This window comes from Protopterus annectens, chromosome 3.part1 (genome assembly GCF_019279795.1).
Source record: "Protopterus annectens isolate FY-2018-M chromosome 3.part1, PAN1.0, whole genome shotgun sequence".
Classification (NCBI taxonomy): Eukaryota; Metazoa; Chordata; order Ceratodontiformes; family Protopteridae; genus Protopterus; species Protopterus annectens.
The window spans coordinates 1125183645-1125209579 of record NC_056732.1 but is presented as its reverse complement, the minus strand read 5'-3'; the positions used below and the strand labels follow the sequence as shown (position 1 = coordinate 1125209579).

At 35.2% G+C, this 25935-nt stretch overlaps 1 protein-coding gene across 1 annotated transcript in view; it reads right to left on the bottom strand.

Annotated features, from left to right (window-relative positions):
* Positions 1-25935, bottom strand: part of LOC122797757 (transient receptor potential cation channel subfamily A member 1-like) — a 1751748-nt gene that overhangs the window by 1169728 nt on the left and 556085 nt on the right. The window contains exon 16 of the mRNA XM_044066281.1: positions 7651-7741. Coding sequence (XP_043922216.1) covers positions 7651-7741 — 91 coding nt within the window. The remainder of the gene's footprint in view (positions 1-7650; positions 7742-25935) is intronic.

Here is a 25935-nt window from a genome sequence, read left to right as displayed (position 1 = left end):
AAACCTTCCTGAACCTCTGAACATAACCACACATTGGCTGCCATGTTTACTACTCAGAAACCAGTAAACCTTAAAGTGATAGTATACCACAAAGAATAGGCAGCATCACAACTATTGCAGATTCAGCAAACTCAGATTCGACAATATGCAGTTTCAAACAACTATACTTTCGGTATTCTGGTCTCGAGATACTGAAATTCGATATTTCAGTTTTCAGCACTATGTTCACTCTGTATCACCTCTCACTTTCACACAGTAGATATACCCAGTGGTGACTAGATCAAGTAAAACATGCAGATGTCACTAAAAATAAATTGTTTCTGCACATAATTTATTTATTTAACTATGCACAAGGTTACTATAAACAGCTTGCTCTCTTTGCTTTTCCTGACAATGTTCTCAATTATAAAGACAGGGCATGTCAAACTCCACCTAGAACCTTCATTCACAAGACATCAACGATAGTTACTGAGTATCAGGATTAGTAGTACCCTAGAGCAGCATAAGTAAATTTAAACTTCAAAATAACCCTGCAATAAGCAAGCAATAGTGTGCAACATGGTGTGTGTGCAGCTTTGGGCATCTAAACCCCTGGAAGGGCATTAATTACATATTAACACATACCCTGGAGGGCAATATTACACTTAAAGAATGAGGTCGCTGTAAAATTGTTGTGTTTTACTTATTTGTATATTTTTATTACTATCTTATTTTTTTTTATATATTTTGATGTAAAATCGTTCTTCCATCTAATGTTTCAAAGTTGCTGTAGTATATGTAATTGGTGCTAGAGGAAGCATTTTACATCAAAAATGTATAATTTTTAAAAAGGATATCCAGATGTTTTAATTTTTGGTCCCTTGTGTGGTTTCTTGTCAGTCTTCAGGGATTGAAGTCACTAAATAATGACATACATTTGACTTTCAGACTTTATTTCCTTCAGAAAATTCATGTCAACACAAATCTTGCTATTTATCTTACTTCGTAATTTTTATAAGTATGACATTTAAAATCTATTTGTATTTTTGAGCTTTTGTTCCCCCTTTATTTCAGGCTTTATTCAGATTTCGTGAGATAAAAGGTTGAGAGGTATGCAAACCTCTTACCTGCCCCTGCCAGTGGCCCATTGTTCTCCTGTCTCTCCCCCTCTCTCACACACACACACACACACACACACACACACACACACACACACACACACGCACACACACACACTTGCATTTCAGAAAGATGCATGCTAGCACAAGTCCTAGTACTGAAGAAACTTTGTGATTTTTTTAAAGAGGAATATGTTTCTATTTTGAGCCTTTGTTCCCCCCTTTATTTTAGGTTTTATCCAGTTAACCTAATCTAAGAGGTGAGATGTACATAAACCTGCTCAATGCTGCTGTTGCTTGATTGCTCTCACTCTATACTCTGTCTCACTCACACACACCACTTTTATACACACAAGCTCGGAATCACACACACAGACAGAAACAAGCACACAAACAGAAACACACACAAACAGAAACACACACAAACAGAAACATACACACACAGAAACATAAGCATAATTCACACACTTTTCTGTTATACTTAGTTTTTACACTTGCTAAATAGTAAAAGCACCATTTAGTGAGTGTAAAATAATGTCTCGATCGATCTCGCTACCATTCACATGCATACACACACACACACACACACACACACACACACACACACACACACACACTTTTGTTTTTTAGCGTTCTTTTTTTAAAACATATTTTATGCTCACTATACATGCAAAACTGCTGCTTAGAGAGCATAAAAATAAAGTTGGCCATTAGGCTTTTTTTTTAGTCTGATCTCTACGGCAGCTTGATATGCTGCCGGGAAGTGGCAGACTCATTTTTCAGTGGGCATTACTTGTACATTAATGCCCTGCTGGAGAACATTTGTACTCCTATGCTGATGTACAGTTGGCCCATTCTCAAAAGTAATTATGGAATCTTGGCTTAATAACAAGCACTGTGCATCCAGCCTACAACAGTTTTCTTTTTTGTTATGTCAAAAAAGATAGACTAATTAAAGATACTGTAACAGGAGAAATTTCTCTTGAATAAATACTTAGGTTCATAGGTTCATAAGTAGGTACTAGGCTATCGGCCCTAGGGCCTATATAAGTCTAGCCAGAATGATTCCCTGGCTATTGCTTCCCACAAATTATTTACTTTCCTGGACCCCTGTCTAGCAGGGATACTGATGTGATCCCTGGGGTGAATTTCATATCTCCCATCCAATTGTCAAGGTTCCTCTTGAAGAGAGCCATTGAGGTGCTCTGCCTGACCTGTAAGGGCAGTCTATTCCAGAGTATGGGGAGTCTCTGGGTCAGGAACCTATCCCTCCAGCACGTTCTATTTATCATGATGACAAGGTTAAGCTCCCTGGAACATGTGGCTTGGAGGGATTGGGATTTCTTTAAGTGTAGCATGTCCAACAACTCTGGGTTTGACATGGCCTTGTATGTTAGGCAGAAATCACCTCTGAGTAGGCGATATGCGACAGAGTATAGCTGGAGTTTCTTTGGATGGTCAGCATAAGGCTAATGCTAAACTCCATAATTTTCAACATATTCATCAATGACCTCTACACTGCAGCAAAAATGCTACCCTAGTTTGATATACTGATGGTGTGACCCTAACTGGCTGTTCCAAATTTCTCTCTCTACTCTCCAAGACCTTACTGTACAATCATTATTGTTGATTAAAACATGGATACATAATTCAAAACTACTTCTAAACCCTAAAAATAAACAAATTACTTCTTTTTACCCCATAGCACATCTGCCAAAACAACACTATTCAGTATCATCTCTGCCAACATCATGATAAAACAAATAAACCATTCAAAGTTACTTTGTGTCATCATAGCTGAACAGCTGAAATTTGATCACCATATATCATACATGGATAAAAAAAAATCACCAAAAACTAAGTACATTATACATAGGTTCATAGGAGGCTATTAGGCTATTGGCCCTAGGGCCTTTATAGGCCTAACCATGTTATACCCTTGTTCGCTTATTGACCAAGTTGTACCTATCTCACTGATATAGACAGAAGACATATAGCCTCCACTTTCTTACCATCTCTCATCTATTCTGCCACAGTCTTCACTAACCTTCAAGTATCCCAACTGTCCACATTTGAAGAATGTTATAACAATACAGACAATTTGCAATAAACTATAACATTAAAACACACCATTGCCTAACCCTCAGAGGATTAGACTGATATGAACTATCACATCACCTAGTTCCTTCTCAATTAAGAACATTATACAGGCTTCACTATAAAAAAGAAAAATGGCCAGACCTTAGCAGCATAATATAATACAACTTTTCCAATAGAAATTTACAATCTATAGGAAAAATACAAATCACTATAAACAAATCATCTAAAACTATCATGACTCTCTATATTCAGTGTTGTTAAACTATGGAACCACATCCATCTACTACTTAAATCTATTCAGAATGCAAACGTATTTAAAACACAACTAAAACTTTACAGATCAAATCAATTGCTGTGTTACTGTACATTTCCAGGATAAATACTGCTATAATCATGTTACCATCCTGTCAAACCACTGCTTTTCATTTAGAATCCTATGCCCCACAACCAGACTTCACCAATACCTAAATAGTTTTACTAGCATCTCCCAGCCTAAGACCCTCACAAAAAGGTGCATCACAGAAAGAGTATCAGAATTAATTTATGAATAAATTCCCACACAGTTGGGACCTGCCAACTGTGTCACCTGACAGCTTGCACCAGAGACAACACCTCCTTTTCTTCACCCAGTTTCACCTTTGGTACTATTATAGCCATTGTGTTATAAAAGGAATCAGAGAGGTGTGGTGTGGCAGGTATTCTCAGTGAGGCCTTCACTGATCGCTGCTATTACTTCACTGGCTTATACACTGAGCTGTCTCCTGTCCAAGTTAAAGAAATCTGATAGGTAGTGTAGAAATGTTTGTTAAATATTCACTGCTAAACCAGAGTGTACCCAGCTACTGTACCAGCCATTGCTATCAAATTTCCAACTCCAGAATGTGAAGCACTACCTCTCATAATGTGGGACAAATAATCAAATTATATAGCTTACTAATATATTGAGCTTGGAAGCTCACAGGATCAATAAAGTGTGTTACTTTATACCTTTTAAAAGTTATTTTGATAATTAATACAATTCCCTATATAGCGACTGTGTGACAGGCCCTTTCAATGTGGAACAATGAGGAATGTAGACTTTAAAAATTAAAATGAGGAACATTCCATGTACAGAGGTACACTTGATAGATATGGGACCACCCTCTAGAGACAGACCCAAGGTCCATTCAGGCAGACTCCTTTTAGGGTGTCAGATCAAGTCAAGCAAACCACATGGGAGAAATCAAATATGTTCATCTTGGATTAATTCAAGAATACATGGGTGTCAATAGCACTGACTGTGAGAAAAAAAAGACAGGAGTACTTTGTTCTATTTAGGCTACCTGTCGAAAGATAAATAGTTATAGAGTCAGATGCTTACTCCATGCCCAGAATGGATGAAGTCTGAGTAATTGGGCAGGGTTGAATATTTGACTACCACTGACCTGAAGAATGGTTATCGAGAAGTGCTGTTGATATCTGTATCAAGTGAGGGTTCAGCTTCTGTTACTCCTTTTGCATTTATGAATTTGTTGAAATACCCATTTGGATGAAAAATGCCCCACCAGTTTTCTAGTATCTGGTAGATTGCATCCTAGTATGAAGTGGAAACTATGCTTCTGCTTGTATGGTTATTTTACAATATACACACATTCATGGCAGGAATGTATTCAACATGTTAAGGATGTCATCAGCAAATTAAGAAGGGCAAGGCTAACTATCAAGACAATGACATGCCAAATGTGTATGGTAGTAGTTTCCTACCTGACTCATTATTTTTGTAGTGGCATGTTCTAGCCATAGCATATCAAGGTAGAGGCTATTAAAGCATGGAATGCAACTGTTACCAAAAAGCATGCATGGACATTCCTTACTGCAACAGTGTATTATAGGATATCCATCATTATACAATCGCATCTCATTTGTACTGAAAAATGAGCACTCTGATTGGACAGCTCAATTGGCGTGCCTATTGTAAATCCAGCATATACAAATAGAATAAAGTCCGGCGATTGAAGTACTATTGATCGAGAACTTTCTATTGGAATATTATGAGGGGACAAAGCAAAACAGAAGAAAAAAATAGGTATATTATCTAAAAATAAACAGAAATGTACCTGATTCTCCTTTTATTTCTGAACTGTCCCTCATAAACATTGTGATAAAAAAAAAAAAACAGCAACAGGGTCTCTTTTCTACTTTGCTTCTTCTGTACTGTGCAAGTGTGAAGACACAAGACCCATACACATGCTCAGTACATCAGTAAAGAAGGAAAAACATGGAAGAACACTTCAGCACCATTTTACCAAGACATTATTTAAGAAAGGTAAGCAATTTGTATAATGACATAGTGGGCAAAATGATAAGCTGCTCAGCTGGGTGTCTGGAATTACAGGTCAACAACATAGAAATGTGGTGCAGACGTGATATCAGTAATGCAAATGCACATGACGTTTCATATCAGGGAACTGCATGGAGTAACTAAAAGGATGCCCTTAAGAAAATTTGGAAAATATCACTTTAAGTAATGCTAACTTAAAAGGGTGCTGTCAGATTTGAAAAGTTGAACTTGAAGAAAATGCAAGAGTTGGGTAATCTATACCACAAGGAAAAGGGGAACATGTTAAAGGGCTTAGTCTTAACTGAATATCTGCCAGTGCTAATCATACAGGAAAACCCCTCTTAATTATCCTGAAACACTAAGGGTCTCGTTTAATAAAAACAGTATCAGTTAATTTTCCTACCTATTTTTGCATTTTCTGCAAGTCTAACTAAAACTAGGAAGAGTAAATGAACCTTGAAGAACCTTTTGCATGGACATTAAAAAGGAAAGGGGTGATAACCTGCTTTCTTGTGGCAAATCAAGCTCATGTCATGGTTTGCCTTTGTCTCCTTAACTGCTGGGTAAATATACAAGTTAGTAATATTTAGCTTAAGTAACCATTTAGACAAAGGATAGATAAAGGACTAGATACATTATAGTTAACTTTTTATGAAGGTAACTGTCTGGTCAATGACTTTATTTGCATTTTTAGGCACAAGGTTGCATAATTGTATTTGAATTTCTTTGTACAATGCAGTACATTTCCTGTATACTTCATTACAAATTAAATGTCTATGCATATGTCTGGGACGGTTACTTATGATGTACCCAGTTTCCCCCTTCATTGTGGACTTAGGAGGCAGGCATGCAATTAAGATTTGAAGAGCATTGCCCCCACCTCCACAGCAGCTCAGCCAATTCTACACCCTAGGTTTGCATATCAATGTTCCCTCCTCAGCCTTTTCTGGGAATCGATGCAGTAGATGTCCAAAGGTCTCCCACCCACCCCAGGATGATAACACCCATCCTTCCTTGCTGTTCCATTAGTCATCCAAGTTGCTAATTAAACCTGCATAGCCTGGGTCATAGTCAGGGCTTTATCCCTCTATGCCACCAAAATGCTTTGTAGAATTGTATAATTATAGATAACTGGTTCATATGACTCCTTATAGCGCTCTCTTTGGAACTAGAATACAGTTTGCTACAGCTGTGATAAACTAACATGATATTGTTGGCTTATTTTAAATGTGTTTGATAATAATGACCTAAGATTAGCCAACTGTTCTGGCTATTGACAGCGTGGTGTCATAGAAGCACAAAATGATTATATCATTGAAAGGATATTACTAGCTACTACAGAAAATCATTGTGTGTGTTAATATGAAACAGTGTAAGCAAGCATTCAGTTATTATTTGTAAGATAACATTGCAAAGCACTAAGCTAAGAGTACGGAGGTAGATTCCTGGGTAGGTAGTGGAAAAACTCTGTTCATTATGAAACTTGTCTGAATGTGGCAGATATTTTTCATAGCTAAGGCAGAAGAACACATTTGCCATATGCTCTTAAGGTTATCCCATACAGTAATAATGATAATTTCATGTTTTCATATACAGACACTGTGAAGGTGCTAAACCAAACTCATTCAACTATTAACTGCATGATTTTACTGAGCATTACAGCAATCCATCCAGACCCACTCTCTTTTCAGAAATAATGTCTATCAACTATAAATTATGTTTAGAAGATGTGTGGAAGAATAGTATTTCCCATTTTTCAACCACCTAATGTCTTCTTTGATCTGACGACCTAATGTGTCTTAAAACGCATTAAAGAAATGAAAAAAGTTTAAAAGTCTGGAAGCACAGCGCATAGCATGGTAGTGCTAAATTACTTGTTCTTCATGAGAACTAATACTGTGCTATTCAATATTTAAAATCGAAACAATATCCTTTCATTTTCAGTATTTTTCTTCACTAGATAATATCAGTGCCCTTTGCAGTTTATACAGGTTTCTGCATAATAGTAATTAGAGAAACTTATCAATTTTGTCTGTTTACATTTCAATAGTTTTTCTGATCAGCAAGTTTTGTTTTCTAATCAACTTTAGAATTTCACATGAAGAGAGTAAGTGAAAATGAAGCAGCACTTACCATATAACCCTCTGGAAGGTGCTCGATCATTTCTAGTGCACCACATCCATATTCAGACCTGTGATGAAAAGCCACTACTGATTCGTATACCCTTAAAAAGATAGAAATGCTTAAAGTCAGAATTTCAAGGCAGCATATTTTGGGAATTGTTAAGTGTATGCAGACCTTGAAAACAAAGTCATATAATTAACTGGATTTATTTTATCTTAATTTCACTTTTAAAATTCTTCATTTCTGGAAAGCAGTTACCATTCATTAAGACCTGCTTTACTGCTTTAAATGCTTCATATTATTATCGTTTAAAAAATGGAAGCATCATTATCCATTAAGTGATATAGTATCTCAGATGTGGTAATATATAATCATGCCCACAACCATAATTAACAAAGTGTGGGTGTAATACATTTTAGAGAACTAATATGCCAAACCCAGTCTGTGACATTAAGCAACATAAGGATAAATTAAGGAACACAAAACCGTGTGGTTGTAGTAAATTTAAAATTAGTCATGTGCCAAACCAAATTAATGTCTTTTTGGACAATGTATGAAAAAATTTAGAAACACAAACTGGAGATCCCAATTCCCGAGGGGATCAAGATGGCGGCTGAACTATACACACCGTGGAGCCTGTTCTCCACATTACTTAAGTCAGCAAACAAAGTTCATAACTGAAATGCAGCTTTTCTGGCAATAAATTTTGAAAGTTTGGACTTTTATCACCCTGTGAAATATCACTCTTCCTTTGAATGATTCAAACTTCATCTAAAACTTCCTAGACTCCCAGATATAGTAGAAAACTTTTTTGACCATGGCAATCCAAATAATCACTGATTCACTCTTATTCAAGGTCTGGAATTCTCTTAGTGTGTTAGCAGATTTATATATATCCTTGTATTTGCAGTATACAGGTATATAGGATGTATGAGCTCATCATGGTAAACATAGGAAACTGTTTTATAGTATATCTGATTTATAATATGATATTATAATATACTCTCTGGCCTCACTGTTCTTGTGTGCACTTAGCTATGCTTGTTAATATTGTTGATAATCTTGTCATGCATTATCTAATGTTTTCAGTATCACTGTACAACTTCTTTATCTCTATACCGATCCGTTTGTTGTTTTTAAAGATTTTTCTGCTTTATTAATAAAACATGCCAGGAAAACAAGAAGGAAAAGAGTTTCATCTCTTTAAGGTAACATAAATAAGGAGTGAAGAGAAACATTAAGTTGTAAAGAAATTCACCATTTTCTTTCCTTTAAATCACCCAAACTTGGGGTCAGTATAAAAAACACACGACAATGTGCATGTGAAGAGGCACAACTCACTTCAGTTTTCAATACTGCATTATCAAAATATATTTCAAGTTTGAACTAAGCAAGACAAGGGAATGTTAACTGTTCCCACTGAGAAAGGTGATTAGGATTGATGTGATGAATCCTGCAAAAGTATTTCTGCAAAGAAACTAAACATATCATAGGCTCTGGCTGCATTTTTCTTAGAATTATATATCAAAATGGAAGTATTGTTCAGGATTAAGTTGGTTTAGGAGGGCAATTGAAGTTATTTTGATGGAATTTTGTTTTTCACTTGCATTTCTGGCCTGTCTGCCCTTACCATCATTAGTCCACCCTGCAAGACAAAAAAAAGCTTCTTTCTACTTTCCTTTTTCTTTTTTCCGATATTATTATTAAGGATAAAATAAGAAAATAAACATTGTCTATTACTTTGATTATACAGAACAGACAACTTTTAACAACAATGAAACTAAATCAACTATTTACATTATTTACATAGGCCTGAAAAATGTTTGAGTAGTACATATAGTTTAAGAAAAAAAACTTTCAGTGAAGCAAACAAATAATGATTAAATAGAGTTAAAATCAGTTTGAGAAGTCTCAATTAGGTTTGAAACCTTTGTCCATGGATTGTTAGTAAAACTCATCAGATATATTATAAGTTCTTTACTTCTGACTTCTTTGTTTATTGTTTCTTCTAGTTAGGAGAGAAGTTCACCAAGACTCAGAGAAGTGGTAGAGGTCCATTTCTGTGTAATATATTTCCTAGCTACTGTTAATATTGTCCATAATAAGTATGAATCTGCTCTATTTAAAGAAAAGGTTTCATCAACATTAAGAAAATTAAAATTTTAGTTAATGTGAAGTTATCTGAAAATAAGAAAATCATGAATATCTCTCCAAACATTCCTTAGTTTAGAGCAATCATAGAAAATATGGAACCAATCTGCATTGCATGATGCTAGCCTTCTCCAGCAATGGATGTTATTCAATTTTTTGAATTTAGCAATTTTGTCCTGAGTTAAAAATGTTCTGTGTAAACATTCCCAAGTAAATACACTCCAATACTGACCCCAAGAAGTGAATTTTACTGAAGATAGAATTTTAAATTTTTCTGCCTGGGAAAGACTATGAGGTAGGCCTTCAGTCATTGTGTTCCATTGCTTAATTGTTAAAATGAGCCTGTAACTTAACAAAATGGTGTATGATTTGGATACTGACTTGTAAAACTGTTGATCATTAAATAATATTTCAGATATGATCGTGATTAAGGGACGTTGATCTAAATATGACGAGCTCTGAATAATTCTGCATAAGTCTTAAGAATAAGCAATTACACTTTGTAGTAATAACCAAATCTTGTGATAAGTTAGTCTTTCTTAATTTGCTGAACCAACTAACACCAGAAACCGACTGTAGAAGGAAAAAGGCTAGCTGGTAAAATATAGTAACTTCTGCACAGATCAAACAGAGTATAACACATGCTTAGCTGTTTTTAGCATAGTAGTATGCATATATGGAGTTATTATGACTATGTCTCTTTAAGAGCTCCATTTCCTCTTGAATTTTTGGCGCCAAAAAGGTTATTTAAATGTGAACTGGAAGTACTCCATTTTGGTTTTGAGGAAGTCTGATTTTTAACAGATGAAAGCGCTAAACCTTATTTTCAATAAAATATTTGTTTTTTTTTCATCATTATGAGCAAATTTAGCCTGAATTTTGGTGGAACACTAGTGTTGGCTATACGTGTGTTATACTCTGTTCGAGCTGTGCAGAAGTTACTATATTTTACCAGCTAGCCTTTTTCTTTCTTAATTTGCTGAAATTGTGAAGTTTTCAAGTCATTAATACAGTTTCCAACAAATAAAATTTTATTTTCCCATTCATTAAAGATGCTAATGTAAAGTTTATCTGGGAATTTTTTTGTGATTTTAAGGGGATTATTTGGTCAAACCAGGATTTGATATCTGCATTTGAGTATATTATTTCTAAAGTTGTTAATAATGTTATTTAGATAGTTTAGTTTCATGGGTTTTGTCACATTATATTGAACAGTGTGACTAAGAAGAAGCCAGAACTTATTGGAGGGATGTTTGGAAGGAAATTTACATGACAGTGAGTTTTCATTCTGTATTATAGCTATATGGAGATCTTTCCAATTTGAGTTGTAATTTGAGTCAATATGTATTTAATATGCTTTTAAGTAGTGATGCTTTGATATATGTTTCCAAGCCAGAGAATCTAAACCACTACCATCCCAAGATCTAATATGATGCGTATACACAATCCTATTTTTGTTTGGGTACCATAGGAAGTTTAATAAAGTTTTATTTATGAATTTAATATAAGTATTCCCAGGATGGGTGTATAGAGCCAGAACAATATATAACATTTTTGGAAGGTGAGTCATTTTTAACAATTGCAGTCTGTCCTCAAATGAAAAAAAACATATTGTTCCAGCTACTTATGTATGTATTTCCTGATATATTAGCTTTTATAAGTTGTTTCTCTTGTTGTTTCCAAGTTTTTGTATAAGGCTATCCCTAAATAGTTTAGTGTATTAAAATATTGTCCAATAATGCTTTGGTTAACTACCAGAGATTTCTCTTTGTCATTAAGAATAATATGTTTAGATTTTTGCTTATTAAAGTGGAGGCCTGAAATTTTTTGAACGTTATTGATTATTGTGTCTAGTTCTAATAATTCTTGATTTGACTTAGGTAAGGTAAGCAGAATATCATCCGCAAATAGCACTATTTTACAGTTGCATCGATTATAAATATTAATACCTTTGATTTCTTGATTATTTCTTATTGATGACACTAATATTTCTATGACAAGGGCAAATAATATTGGGGATAAAGGGCAACCTTGTTTGGTGCCTTTGGTTATGGGTATGCACTTTGATGTGAATGGGCCTAATTTAACGTATGCCAAATTATCTTTATAAATATCCTTTATCATGGAGATGAAGGATATTGGAAATGTGAATGCTTTTAGCGTTGCAAACAAAAAATCCCAGTTTACAGAGTCAAAAGTTTTTTCTATGTCTATACTCACAACAAAGCTTCTACATTTTCTTTAAGAATTCTATTAATGTTAATATTCTTTTGCTATTATCATGAGTGTGCCTTTTTTGAATAAACCCAGTTTGGTCATTATGAACTAAATGTGAAAGTAGAACCTTTATTTTGTCCACAAATATAGACATAAATATTTTGTAGTCATTATTTAATAAGGAAATTGGTCTATACAACTTACATAGCTGTAAATCTTTGTTGGATTTAAAAATAGGAGTAATCAAGGAGTATCTCCAAGAGGGAGGGATCACATTTTTAGTTTGTACTTCAACCAGGATCTTATGAAGTAAAGATATAATTGAATCTGGAAAATGCCTATAAATCTCTGCTATGATGCTATTTATGCCAGGAGCTTTGTTAGGTTTAAGGTTTTTGATTATATTTTTGATTTTATTTAGAGTTATTTGTTTCTTGAGAGTTAGATTTTCTGGGATGGCATTTAAATTTAAAGTGATTAATTCTTAGGCTGTAACATTTCTGTTTATATTACCAGAGTTATAATGTTTGGTGAATGATAACTAAAGGGCTCTAATATAGCTCTGATATGAAAAACTGTCTTATTAGTACCTTCATAAAATAATTTTAAGATATTATTTGCCTTGGAATATAATTTTGCTCTTAATGACAAATTGTGCATGTGTTTGGGAGTAAGAGCATAAGAGTTTAATTTCATTGTCTCTAGTCCTAAGTTTGTTGTGTGTGCCAACATATGTAGATATTTCTTGTTTACTGCATCAATTTCATTTATTTTCTTTTTTTTTTTTTTTGAGTTTAATTGTGCTGACTTAGATCTCAAGGAAGTTAATTGGGATTGTAGGTTTTGTAGTTCTGATTCCCATTCCCTAACTTTTTTCTTATACCAGACTATAGTTGTACCATGAATATATGCTTTTAGAGCATCACAAACCATAATAATGTTGGATTCAGAGTTATTATTTGTTTCTAAGAAGAAGTTTAATTCTGATAATAACCATGGTTTAAAGTCTTTTAGTTTGGCAATATAGGCAGGAATTCTAGTAATAGTATTTAGTTTTGTGAAGTCTATTTGTATATCTAACATAAGACAATCATGGTTTGATAAAGGACAAGGGAAGATAGTAAAAGATATATAAGCTTTAATTTTAAATCATTGGAGTTAAGGACTTTATCTATTCTGGTTCAAGTTTTAAATCTATGATCAGTTTGTGTTTAACAGAGTGATTTATTTTTAGAGTTATATGTATTATACGTTTATGAGAATTTATCCATTTCTTAAGAATTTTAGCAGTGGATGTTAGTCTAAGTGGATGACTACCTGTTGTATTAGAATTATCTAATAAGCAGTTAAAATCACCTCAAAGAATCAGATTCTCTTTTGTTATACTATCAATAAGTATGAGATGTTGTTTAGCAGTTGAAGCACTCCGTCCTGGGAACCAGTAAAGATTAGCAAGCATCCAAATTCTTTGATTGAATTTTAGGATAGTGATAGTAGTCCCTCGGGGTCTTCATGCTTATATAATATTTGAGGGCAGATAATATTGTTCTTCCATAGGATCATCACTCCTATCCTTTTAGATTTAAATGAAGCATGAGCTAGTACCATACATATTTTTCTGTATTTTTAAAATGTGTTTCCTGTAGAAATACTATTTGTGGTTGGTTTTACTTACGGTATCTCAAAAGGTTTGACTTCTTCTTTGAATTACTGATGCGATTTATATTAAGGGAAGCTAAATACAAAAACATGGTGAGTTACAGGAGTAATTTCTCCAATGATCAGTAACAACTGATTTTATTATCTCAAAGCATTCAACGAAAAGTTGAGACTTCCAAACTTTGATTTGTTTAAGTGACATGTTTACAAGAATTATGACTGTGAATATGATGTGAAGTATATTATAATCAGGCCTAAGTGCAGAAAGAAACAACAAAATAATCATATTAAAACACAGAGAAACAAATAATTTAGTTCCCCAACACATACATAGAATTAAAAAACTTTCCAGTTTGAAAGATGAGATAAAATCAATCAAACTGCTCTCTCAAAACATCATGAATATACCTATTAGCTCTAAAATGTACTAGTAAAGAGACTTGTGCTGTTAACAAGCAACTGATTGAACAGTTTCCACTAAGTTATTAAAATGTAGTAAAGAAAAATGAGAAACACATATTTTAGTATCTTAAGTGACATACGTAATACTGGATGTTGAGGTTGATATCTTTGACATATGAGATCAAATGAGTTTAATCCAGGAAAAAATTCAGGTATACACTACCAAAGTACATTCCAAGAAAAAACAAAGAGTGTCGAGAAAACAAGGAATGTTCCACCACAGTAAAACAGTGCGTAAAACTTTAATGAATAAAATCCACGTATTCACTCAGAACCAGGACAAGCACTTTTGGCAAATGTCTTCTTCAGATCCTCAGCGCTTGCCCTGGTTCTGAGTGAATAAGTGGATTTTATTTCTCTACAATCAAATGAGTTTAAAAGAAGTACAAAATCTTTATCTACTATCTAAAGGCAATAAAAATTAATATTTTAATTGTTATCCAAAAATAAACAGGTAAAAAGGAAGTTGGGCTCCCCTTTTATAATGTCTATATATAATTTCAAAAGACTGGTGCACATATATTAGAATGTATTGTGGACAACAGTAATGAATATCAAAGGAGCCTATAGCCTGGCTCAGACATTTATATCTCATTAGAGTACATCAGTCCAACTGAAAGTGTCACATTTTGTATTTAAAAACATGTTAATTAACCAACAACTTGTGTAAAAATATTTGGGACAATGTAATATGTATATACAAATGTATAAATGATTGCTTGAGGATAGTTATTCATCGAACACTCTGATCTTTGGCTCATCCATATTGTTCTAATCAAGTAACAGCTGGATGTAAAAGTAAAAGCTCCCAAACATTTCTCTTAGGTTAATAATAAGGGGGCTTCACAGTTACCTCAGTGAAATATAAGGGGCTTCACAGTTACTTCAGTGAAATATATTAAAGTACATTTTGTTAAGATGAATAGATAATGTTGGACTGCATTTATTTTTATAGGATTAAAAGTCTGAGTCATTGTTATCTATATTATTTGTAACAAGAAGTAATGAATGACCAAATCAATAAAGGGAAAGTGAGATGACTACATAAAAATGTACTTAATGCTGACTGTTCACTAACACTGCAAAAATAATAGTTCATGTAGGCTATTTTTATAATGGTAATAACGCAGCATCATATAGCTACTAAGCATTGTTAAGGAAAGGTTAGTGATGATTATTACATTTCCTGTATTATTAAAGCAAACGTCTTTGCATCATGCTCTATTTCATCTTCTGTCAGATGCAGATAATTTATTATGTGTTTTATTCTAACCATTCATCTTGCATCTATTTATTATTTCTTTTACTTCTGCAAGGTCTTCTAAGCTTACTCTTGTTTTCTAAACAATCTCATTTGAAATGTAGCTACTTTAGATATTTTACATATAATAGAGAAATTTCAACAAACTTTGTAATAGAGAAGCAAGTTATATATTCATTACGAAAAGTAACCTTATCACTAACTAGGTTGTATTGATTTAACAATGCTTGCAGTTTTTAAGTTTACCACCAGAGGTCAACTCAGGTATTTTAATCTATGTTAAATCTTGTTGTTTGCACATTTTATTCGCCTAATAAAAGACAGATTATTCTTAGAAGTTTTTCTTGCTCAAGATTCTTACAGTTATAAACACTTCTATATAGCCAAAATCTGCTGACTGGTCTGGACCTGAGCCACTATCTTAGTGCAGCTATCTACAGTATCATAATCACATTTAACTGTGTACTTATTCACCCTAAGAGGTGTCAAGAAGTACTGTTTGACAGTGGTATCCAGGACCATCTCACATATGTTCTTGTCCCCATATTAATGAAGCATATGATGATTTTTTTTTTTTTTTTGCATGTAACTGCTTTAATGTCTACAATTAGCAGGGCTACAACACCGTTTTTTGTATGTAACTATCTTAATGTCTACAAATAGCAGAGCTATACCTTCTAGACAAAAATGTTATTAGATGACACCCATATAGACCTTCTATTCTTATGCAGCAATATGAAAAAGCTGTTAACCAGGTTCTGCTGCTACAAATACTCTGTACTTGTCTTCAGTCTAACAGAACTTCCTTGACACGGAAGCTTGAGGGTACAGTTATAACAAAATGTTCTCAAAATCTTGTACAGTTTGCTGTCTTCAAGTATTACATAATCAAGAAACACTACTACAGACTTTGAATTGTGTGTATATTTATGTTTCTAAGTCTGGACTGATTCGGGCTTTTACTTATTTCTGTCCACTTTAATTTATATTAGAAATCATATTAAACATTTATTTTCCAATTTCTAAACATCAGCTTGAAAATAGTGACTTTTTAGAGAAATAAAATAATCAAACTTACTTAAATGCAGCAGCCTGAGTGTTTTTAGCTTTACTTAAGAAGTTTGAAGCTAAGGGTGCATCTCCAATACTGTTTCCTACACATTTCCTGTAGAGTGTAACATAGCAGAATGGACCAACAGCTTCCAGAAGCTTTAGGGAAGACATGTCAGTTTAAAAAGAGCTTGAGGGTTATCTTGAAGTAAGAAAAAGCTTCATCTCAAATTTAAACAACATTCTTTGAGTAAAAAATTACTTAGTGAGGTAAAAAAGGGAAAAATAAAGTAAAAAAAATGGTGCCATGTTTACTATTGGATGTTAGTGCAACAGATACTCAAACATTAATAAGACATTAAATTGGGTATTTAAGGTTAAATAAATGAAAAAAAAAACAGATTATCTAGTATAATTAAGTTATTGTGACAATTTATATTATATAGTTGGTTAAACAAGCTGCATTAGTATTTTAATAAAGATTTATATATGTATGCAGCATGGAGCCCTCCCCCAACTCACTTAAAGAAGCAGCTGCACATATTAGATTTACTAACATGGCCATATTTGGAAATTTATTTATGTATTTATTTATTTGCAGTTGGTTTACCAGGATGGTCCATTGGGCTAAGATAGCCCATTTTCAATGGAGTCCTGGGGAGAAAAGCTCCAAAACATATACATATACAAAAATATTTGATAATAAACATGTAGCAGAATACACAGGATATAATAAACACGTTTATACAGTATTACAAGTTACAAGCATGATTTTAGATACAATTTAAAGGAAAAATAAGGATAATAAGTATTCTTTTTGAAAGTAGGTTCTTACAGTGATAAGAGAAATGAAAGAAAGTTTTTAGTTACTTTAGAAGTAAGTGAACTGGTACTGAGAGAGAGGCTGGGTTTCAGATTTGGTTTATGTAGGAGGAGGAGTACAGTAGCATTCCCAATGGGATGTTAGGTGTGAGTAGAGCATGGTTTTAAAGGAGGAGAGACTGCTAGTGGAACGGATCAGGGTTGGCAGTGAGTTCCAGAGGCATGCTAAAGAAAATGATAATATATGTTTACCTGATGGGCAGGCAGGTTTGTGTAATTCAATAAGATTTTGAGTGTTTGATCTTAGGAGTCTATGAGGTATGTGTATTTTGAAGGTGGAAGCTAGAGACGGGCAGAGTGAGGGAGTGAAAATAAGTTTGTGAGCTTGGATGAGTTGGATATAAGTGAGATAGTAGGGCAGCTGTAGCCAATTCAGTTTGTGAAGAGCAATACAGTGGGAAGAGCAGTGACCTGTGGTGAATTTTGAGATTTTATTGTAGCAGGAGGTTAGTTTGGCTTTAAGGGAAGATTGTAGGTTATTAAGGAGTGGGGCACAATATAGAGAGATGGGATGAGGTATGTGGTGGAGAGAATTATTTTGGTAGAAGAGGAGTAGTAGCGATTGTGACAGTATAGCATTCCAAGTTTCTGATGTGTTTTCTTAATGTTTGTATGCAGGTGAATATTGAATCTCAGCTGATTATCAATGAGGACACCAAGTAATTTTGCATTGGATACAATTTCAAGAAGAGTATTGTTGTGACTAGTGATGATGAATGTGTCTTTATCAATGATGGTGGCCTTAGAAGGGGTAAATATCATGAGTTTGTTTTTTGTTGCATTAAGTGCCAGATGATTATCTAGCATCCATTTTTCAGTAGAGGAGATGGCATCTTGAGTTAATTTTATAAGAGTGGGAATACAAGTGATAGACCAGATAATTATTGAATCATTGGCGTATTGAATATGTTTAGTATTGGGAATGGCATGGTAGAAGTCATTTATGAAAATATTAAATAGTAGTGGCCCTAAAATGGAACCCTGAGGTACACCAGTTGGAGTGCTGAGGAATGGGGAGCTAACATTCTTCCACTTAACTGATTGTTGTCTATCAGAGAGGTAACTGGTGAGCCAGTTAATTAAAGAAAGGGAAAGATTTAGCTTGGAAAGTTTAGTTAGTAGAATATTGTGAGAGATAGTATTGAAAGCCTTTGATAGGTCTAGGAGAAGAGAGGAAACTGTACACCCAGTGTCATGGGCTTTGTTGATGGTTTCTAAGAAGGAGAGGAAGGCAGTGGTGGTGCTGTGACCGGGCCTGAATCCATGTTGTGTGGAAGTAAGTAGCTGGTTATTTATAAGGTAGGGTAAGAGTTGTAAATGTATGCATTTTTCTAGCAGTTTGGAGATGGGGATAGGATGGCAATGGGTCAAAAATTGGAAACGTTGCTATTGTTGCATCCTTTTTGAAGAGGGATAAGAAAGGCTTTTTTCCAAAGTTGTGGTACATAGCTTTTATTGATTGATCAGTTGATTAGAATGCAGATGGGGAAGGCTATAACTTCTGCGGTGATCTTTAGGAAGTAGGAGGGGATATTGTCAGGGGCATTTGAGCATGGCTTCAGGTTTAATAGGAGTTTTCTTATAGTAGATAAAGGGATGGAATTCTTACAGAAAGGTGGGGGTTGGGGTAGGAAGCAGTAGAGGATGATAGAGGTGGGCATATAGGATTGTTGGGGAAGGATTTTGTTAGTTTGGCAATGGAATCAACAAAGAAAGAGTTGAATTGTATGGCTAAATCAATGTCAGAGGCATTTAGATCTGGGCAGGGTTTTCTTTTTTACCAGGTTGAGGAGAGAGGTAATTCCATTCCAGAATTGTTTTGGGTTTGTCTTATGGTTGTTTTGGAGTGTGGAATAGTAGGATTTACGGTCTGAGATGATGATTTTTTTTCTTTGTTACGAAGTGTTTTGTATTCATTATGGATAATGAATTTGTTTTTATGGTAATGTTTCCAGGCTTTGTCTCAAAGGTGCATGACTGCTAGGGTAGCTTTGGTTAACCAAGGGACAGAGTTAGCTTTTATTCTTTTAGTTTTCTGGGGGGCAAAGGTATCAATAAAGTTTAGGAAGGTTGTATTAAAGTAGGAAATGGCTTTGTCTAAAGGTAGAGATTTTAGAGGGTTCCAGTTTGTGTCTTTTAGTGCATTTGATTTATAACTGGGACCAAAGGAGAACCTTATGGTGTGCTGGGGTGGGAAAATCAACACTATCCAACATCTGACAAGGGGGTACTCACTTATGAGCTAGTCTGTTTTTCCTGCCTCCCTCCAGTTATGTGGTTTTATCTCAAGGGGTGGGAATTCAATGGGAAAGTGCAAAGTCTCTCGCTGTCTCAATGGAAGTTTAGCCATGTCCCCACTCTAATACCCATCATATATTTCGTCTACTTTCTGTTCTCATTCACATTTTTATGACAATTCCTGGCATCCTGGATACCAGGCTAAGTTACAGATGTGAAACATGGAGAATCACCTGTAATGATAGTTCATTACATATTACAAACCAGAGTTGATACTTACCTTTACCCTGTAGGACACACACATCTATTTCACGTGTGTCACATCTATAATACAAGTGGCTATGCCTTCCCTGCCTTATGACAGTTACCACATAAATATGTAAAGTGTGTCCTGGGTCATGTTTAACCAGTGGCCAACATTTCTTCCTCATTTCCAGAATTCTCACAGAGTAGTCATTGTCAAATCTGATGGGGTGTTGGTTAAATTTTAATGTGTCTTTCCTCCAAGCTGTTTTTAACACTAGTCCCTTATTAAGATAAGAAAGGAATTTTACAAATGACATGATACCAGAGCAGAAGGGTACACTGTGTTTTAATTAAAAGATTTTTTTTACTTAAGTTGATGTGTCATAGTTAGGTTCATAGGTTCATAGCTTTGTACTAGGCTAATGGCCCTGGAGCCTTTACAAGCCTAGCCCCCAAAAAATTGCCCAGGCACCGTGCTGCCCGATGTTAGTTCACAGTGCCCCTATCCAGTAGGGCAACTGAAGTGATCTCTGGGGTGAACTTTCTGTTACCTATCCACTCATCAAAATTTCTCTTGAAGAGGACCAGTGAGGTGCTCTGCTTGACATGAATCAGAAGCTTATTCCGGAGTATGGGCAGTCTTTAGGAGGTGAACCTGTCCCTCTTGCATGTTCTGTTAATTGTGGTAATGAGGTTGTGATCTCTCTAGTGTGTGGAGTGGGGAGATTGGGATTTCTTTAGGTTTAACATTTCAAGTAGGGCTGGGTCGGACATGGCTTTGTAAGTCAAGCAAAGATTACATCTAAGTAGACGATAATAGACTGAAAACAGCTGAAGTTTCTTGAGTCTGTACATGCCAAACGGGGTATTATATTCGATAATTGGTCTAATTTGAGATGAGTAGAGAGGGGATGATGACCTCTTTCTTCCTGGATGTGAAACCTTTGGTTATAAGGTGTTCCACATAGAAGGACTTTCTGACCACAGTGGCAATGTGGTGGTTGAAGGTGAGGTTGCTGTCGACCTGGGTGCCCAGATCTCTTAAGGCACCTCCAGTGTTCAGTGGGCTTCCATCAATGGGAACTAAGTTTTTTTCCAAATTGGATGATAACACATTTTTTGGTGTTAAGCTTCAGACCATGGTTCCGACACCAGTCATTGGCCTCAGAGATGACCTTTTGTAGGATGTCTGCATCACTTGGGGAGTTGATAATGACTTCTAGCTCACAGTCATCAGTGAACTTGGTAAGCCAGAGTCCTTCTGTGTTGGTCTGGACAGAAGCAGATGCCAAACAGGAAACAGGAGAAGGCCCAGGACTGAGCCGTGTGGGACTCCACTCATTACTGGTCGACAGTCTGACTTGGAATCTACAACTTTCACTCTGTGGATCCTGTCTGTGATCCAATTTGCAACCCACCTAGTGATGTAAGGATTGATGCCTAGTTTGGTGAGTTTATCAATGATACCTGAGTGGGGAAAGGTAATAAAGGCCTTGGCCATGTTAAGGTAGGCAGGATACACTGCCTTACCCTCATCCACAGCCTTGGTGACTGCCTCAAAGAAGTCAACCAGGCTCAGCAGGCAGGGTCTCCTCTTGAGAAAGCCAAACTGTGTGGGGTCAAGAGTTTGGAGGTTGCCTATACCTTTGATAAGCAGGTCCATGATGATGCACTTCATAGCTTTGCATATCAGACTCATTAGGCTAATGCGGTGATAGTTCCCAGGGTCTTTAGTTGCTCCCCCTTTATGGAGTGGGATGACTGTAGCAGTGCACCATTCATTAGGGACATAGCCTGAGTGATTGAACAGGACACACAGGTGCCAGTTCGTTTTGTAGCTCAGGTAGGATACAGCCAAGGGTATTATCAGGTCCCATGGATGCTGTATTCTTGGCTTTGGACAATGCATCTTTTACCTGTGCCACAGAAATGGTTGGTACCGTTTATGTATGCATAAATGGAAAATGCAAAATGGGAAAAAGGGATTGAGGATGGATGGATTTATGTATACATACTGTGTAGCTGGCTGGCCTGGGAACAATTTGGGAACTTAAATGTTGGCAGGCCTACTCCTGTGGGTTTGAAGACATAACCTAAGACTGTAGGAGAAGAACTCTGTCTGACATTAAAGAAGTTGAAGGGAGTAGCACTATATGTGACCAACTGACCACCTTAGTTACATTGATTATGATCCCCATCTGTTTAATTTTGACTCCACCACCACTCTAAGAAGCTGTTATACTGGAGGAAGATATGGTCACAGGACTTATGGGAGGGGCTGATAACTGTCAGGCAGAAAGATTGAAAAGTCACCTAGAAAAAACAGTATGTAGTGCAAATCTGTATCAAGGCTTTATACTAATCTGTATTATGTGGGGTTACTGTTGAACTTTTATGAACTGTATTATCCAACTGTAAGCACTGCTGCTTAAAATATAAACAAATTTTGTATAATTTACACTGTATAATTTTTGCATGAATCCCACCTACAGCAAACAGTCATAAACAACCAATTACATGAATTAAAAGGGTCTATATTATAACCTCAAATGATTAAAAGAGCAAATGCTCTTTAATTGACCCCTGAAAATTGAAAGCCCTACATCCCAAATACACAGAACAGTGACTTTTTCCCAGGGAAAAATTTGCTGCTCCACAAAAAAAAAAAAAATCCAAACACAAAATAAAGTGGCAGTGCACCCAACAAACCCCCTACTTAAATATACCAACTCCAAGATCGCACCACAGTGGAGGAAATGGCAAAGTCCCGAAACCGGCCTAGTGATTTCCAAAAATGGCCCAGTGATTTTTTTCCCTGGGAAAAAAAAATGCTCTTTTGTGTGTTCGCCATTTAGTGCTTTTGATTTTAAGGGGTCGATTAAAGACCGTTTGCTCTTTTAATCATTTGAGGCTATAATTTAGACCCAATTAAAATAAGTATAGTCTTAATAAAAGCAAATTATGTATTACATCTAACAGGAACAGCTTCTCTTTGGGTGGTACATGAAAGTCAACTAACGTTTTCATGGAGATGGCATATAAAGATGCGCTAGGATAAGATCTTCACTCTATTACAGTAATAAATTAAGAAATTTCAATGATACATGCAATATAAAAATCAAAAAGCAAATTTCATGACTTTGTATGCAAAGACAAAGGATTAAGGTTAGTAGTAATCTGGTTAGGAATTAAATAATTATGTTTCATCAGAAGATGAATAAGTGTCTTCTTAATAAATCTCAAAAATATTGAAGTTCCATTTTATTTACGTGCTTAGAATTCAGCACACTTACAAATAAGTTAAAATGCTGAAAAATAAATAAAACAATGCAAACAACAAATAGTACAGGAATAAATAAAGCGGAGAAAGAGATAAAAATGTATGTAGCAAAACAAATGAAGCAAGAAGATGGCACTGCAAAGGTCAACTATAAGTTAGTTCAAATAAATAATACTTCAAGGAGTTTCTAAGGCTACTGAAACACATGGATAACATGTTTCAGAAGTCTGGACTTGAAATGAAAATGAACTTTGTGAGAGAATTTATATTGCACATTCAGAAGAGCTAACAGTCTCTGAATACTGAGTGCAGTGAGTCAACTGGTTAGCGTGAAGCTAGAAGATCTTACAGTTAATGCTAAGTCAAATACACCAAGAAAAAACTTTACTAAGGATCTACTGATGACTAGCTAACCAGTGTTGCTCATGTAATACTTTTTTATGTGTTAGCAACTTTTTACTCCACAGATAACTAGGTTGCAGAGTTTTGAACTAGTTTCAGGTGATAGAGTTCACAATTAGTGATCCTTATGTGTAGGGTATTAGGAATGCTGAGTTTAGAAGACACAAATATGTGTAACACTATGGGAAGGTCTGCAGGTGGAATTAAATGCTTAGCTAGTACAATATTCTTGAGATGACCACAGGATGATTTGTCAAGACCTTAATCCTGGACCTTGAGTATTAATCTGAAGTCAAGGATAATATCCAAATGATGCACCTTCAATGTGATTTACAGCATTTCTCCATATTAATTATATATAGGGACAAGTAATGCACCCCAGGACACTGAAACTGGATACCAAACTCTTTATTCCACAGGTTAAGCGCTTTCATCCAACCTCTGTTGGACTTCTTCAGAACAATGTTAAAAACTAAACCCTTTGATACAAGTCTTGACTCACATATAATTGAATAATTAATTAAAAACATCTTATACCTGAATCAATTAATTAACCCTTTTAAACCCCCCTTGAATACATGTTAAAATTCTAACAGTAAATACATACTCTATGACAACACTATAAAAATAATTTCAAAAGTTTTTTTAAAAATTGCACAAATGAAATACTTTAACCTAAAATATACTTTACTTTTAATACTGCTGCTATACTAACACTAGCATTAATGCCCAGAAAAGTGGTGGCATCCAACCTCAGTTGCCACCTTAATTCACATATGTTTTAATTCAGGTCCAAAACCCTGCCCTGCCTATCCTTAAACACTTGCTGTATAACCATAAAGGAAAAACTGTGGTCTGGGTTTTTAACAATATGTCTCGCCAGGACATTAGTAGTCTTCTTGTTTTTAATATCAACAATGTGCTCCCTAATTCTGTCCTTAAAATGTCTACTGCTCTTCCTGACATGGAAGACTGAGCAGTGCTCACATTTTGTCATATAAACTAAATTTTTGCTACCACAATTAAAATGCCCAGTAAAATAAAAGATTTTTCCATTTATACAAATATTTTCATTGGGCTCCAAAATGTATGCACAAACACTACATGTACCACATTTAAAGTTACCAGGGGCTCTACCGCTTTGCTTAGAATCATTACAAGCCCCCATTTGCAAAATTTCATTAAAAGATATATCTCTTCTTTAAACCACCCTAGGGGGCCCCCATCTTGTCCATTAGGGAATTATCAGCATGTAACACTCTCCAGTTTTTTTGGATGATATGAGCCACCCATTGGGCATCCAGTTTTTTTGGATGATATGAGCCACCCATTGGGCATCTTGATTGAAGGTGGTAATGAACAACAATCCACTCCCCATTTTTCATCTCAATTCTAAATTATTATTACTTGACATAACAGGACTGTTGGCAATATTATTAACATTAAATTCTATAGTACCTCTAAGCAGCGGCCTATAGACACCCCCTGCTCCTTTGGACTTTACTTCACCTGCTAAAATCCTACAAAGACCTTCAGGGTAGCCTCTTTGAATAAATAGCTCTGTCATGAAGTCATGTTCTAATAGAAAATCCTGATCTCCCGTAATCATTTTGGCAGCCCTTACAAATTGTCATTTGACAACAGACTTTTTCTGATGGTAAGGGTGCCAACTACTAAAATCCAAATATGAATTGGAAAATTTGAGTTTTCTATAAATGGTTGCCCTCAGGGTGTTTTTACTACTATCCACAATTAAATTAACATCCAAATATGACACAGTAACCTTACTATACCCATGAGTAAACTTGAAAAACTCTACAGTTTGATTAATATATTGAAGAAAGTTTTTCAATGTGTCTTCCTGATCATCCCACACAATAAAAATATCATCCAAAAATCTTGTACAGTGTTTTATACATGCCCTGAATTCACTAGAAAAACATGAATTCCTGCTCTCAGTGAGACATAACAAAATTGGCATAAATGGGGGCACAAGCTGCCCCCATAGCTACACCAGTTACTTGCTTGTAATATTGTCCCTCAAAGGGTAAGAAATTGTTAGTTAACACTGCCTCCATCAATGTGATGAAAACATTAATTTCATCCTGGTCAAAAAGATTGTTTTTGCCTAGTTGCACACCCAGCCATTCCAAACCAACACCATGGGGTATCACTGAAAACAGGTTACATACATCTATAATAACCAAAAACGTGTTTTCACCAATAGAAACCCTGTTTAAATGATCCAGAAATTGCCAGGAATCCTTGGTGATGTATAAAAAAGTTTTTATCCCCTTTTGCAAATGATGGTCTATGTATCTACTCAAAAAAAAGGTCTTGGCCCTCTTACCATTTACAATGGGCCTAAACTAGAAAGGGTCTAGGCCCTTATGGATTTTGGGGATACCAAAAATATTTGGTATTACTGGGTAATCATTTCTTAAAA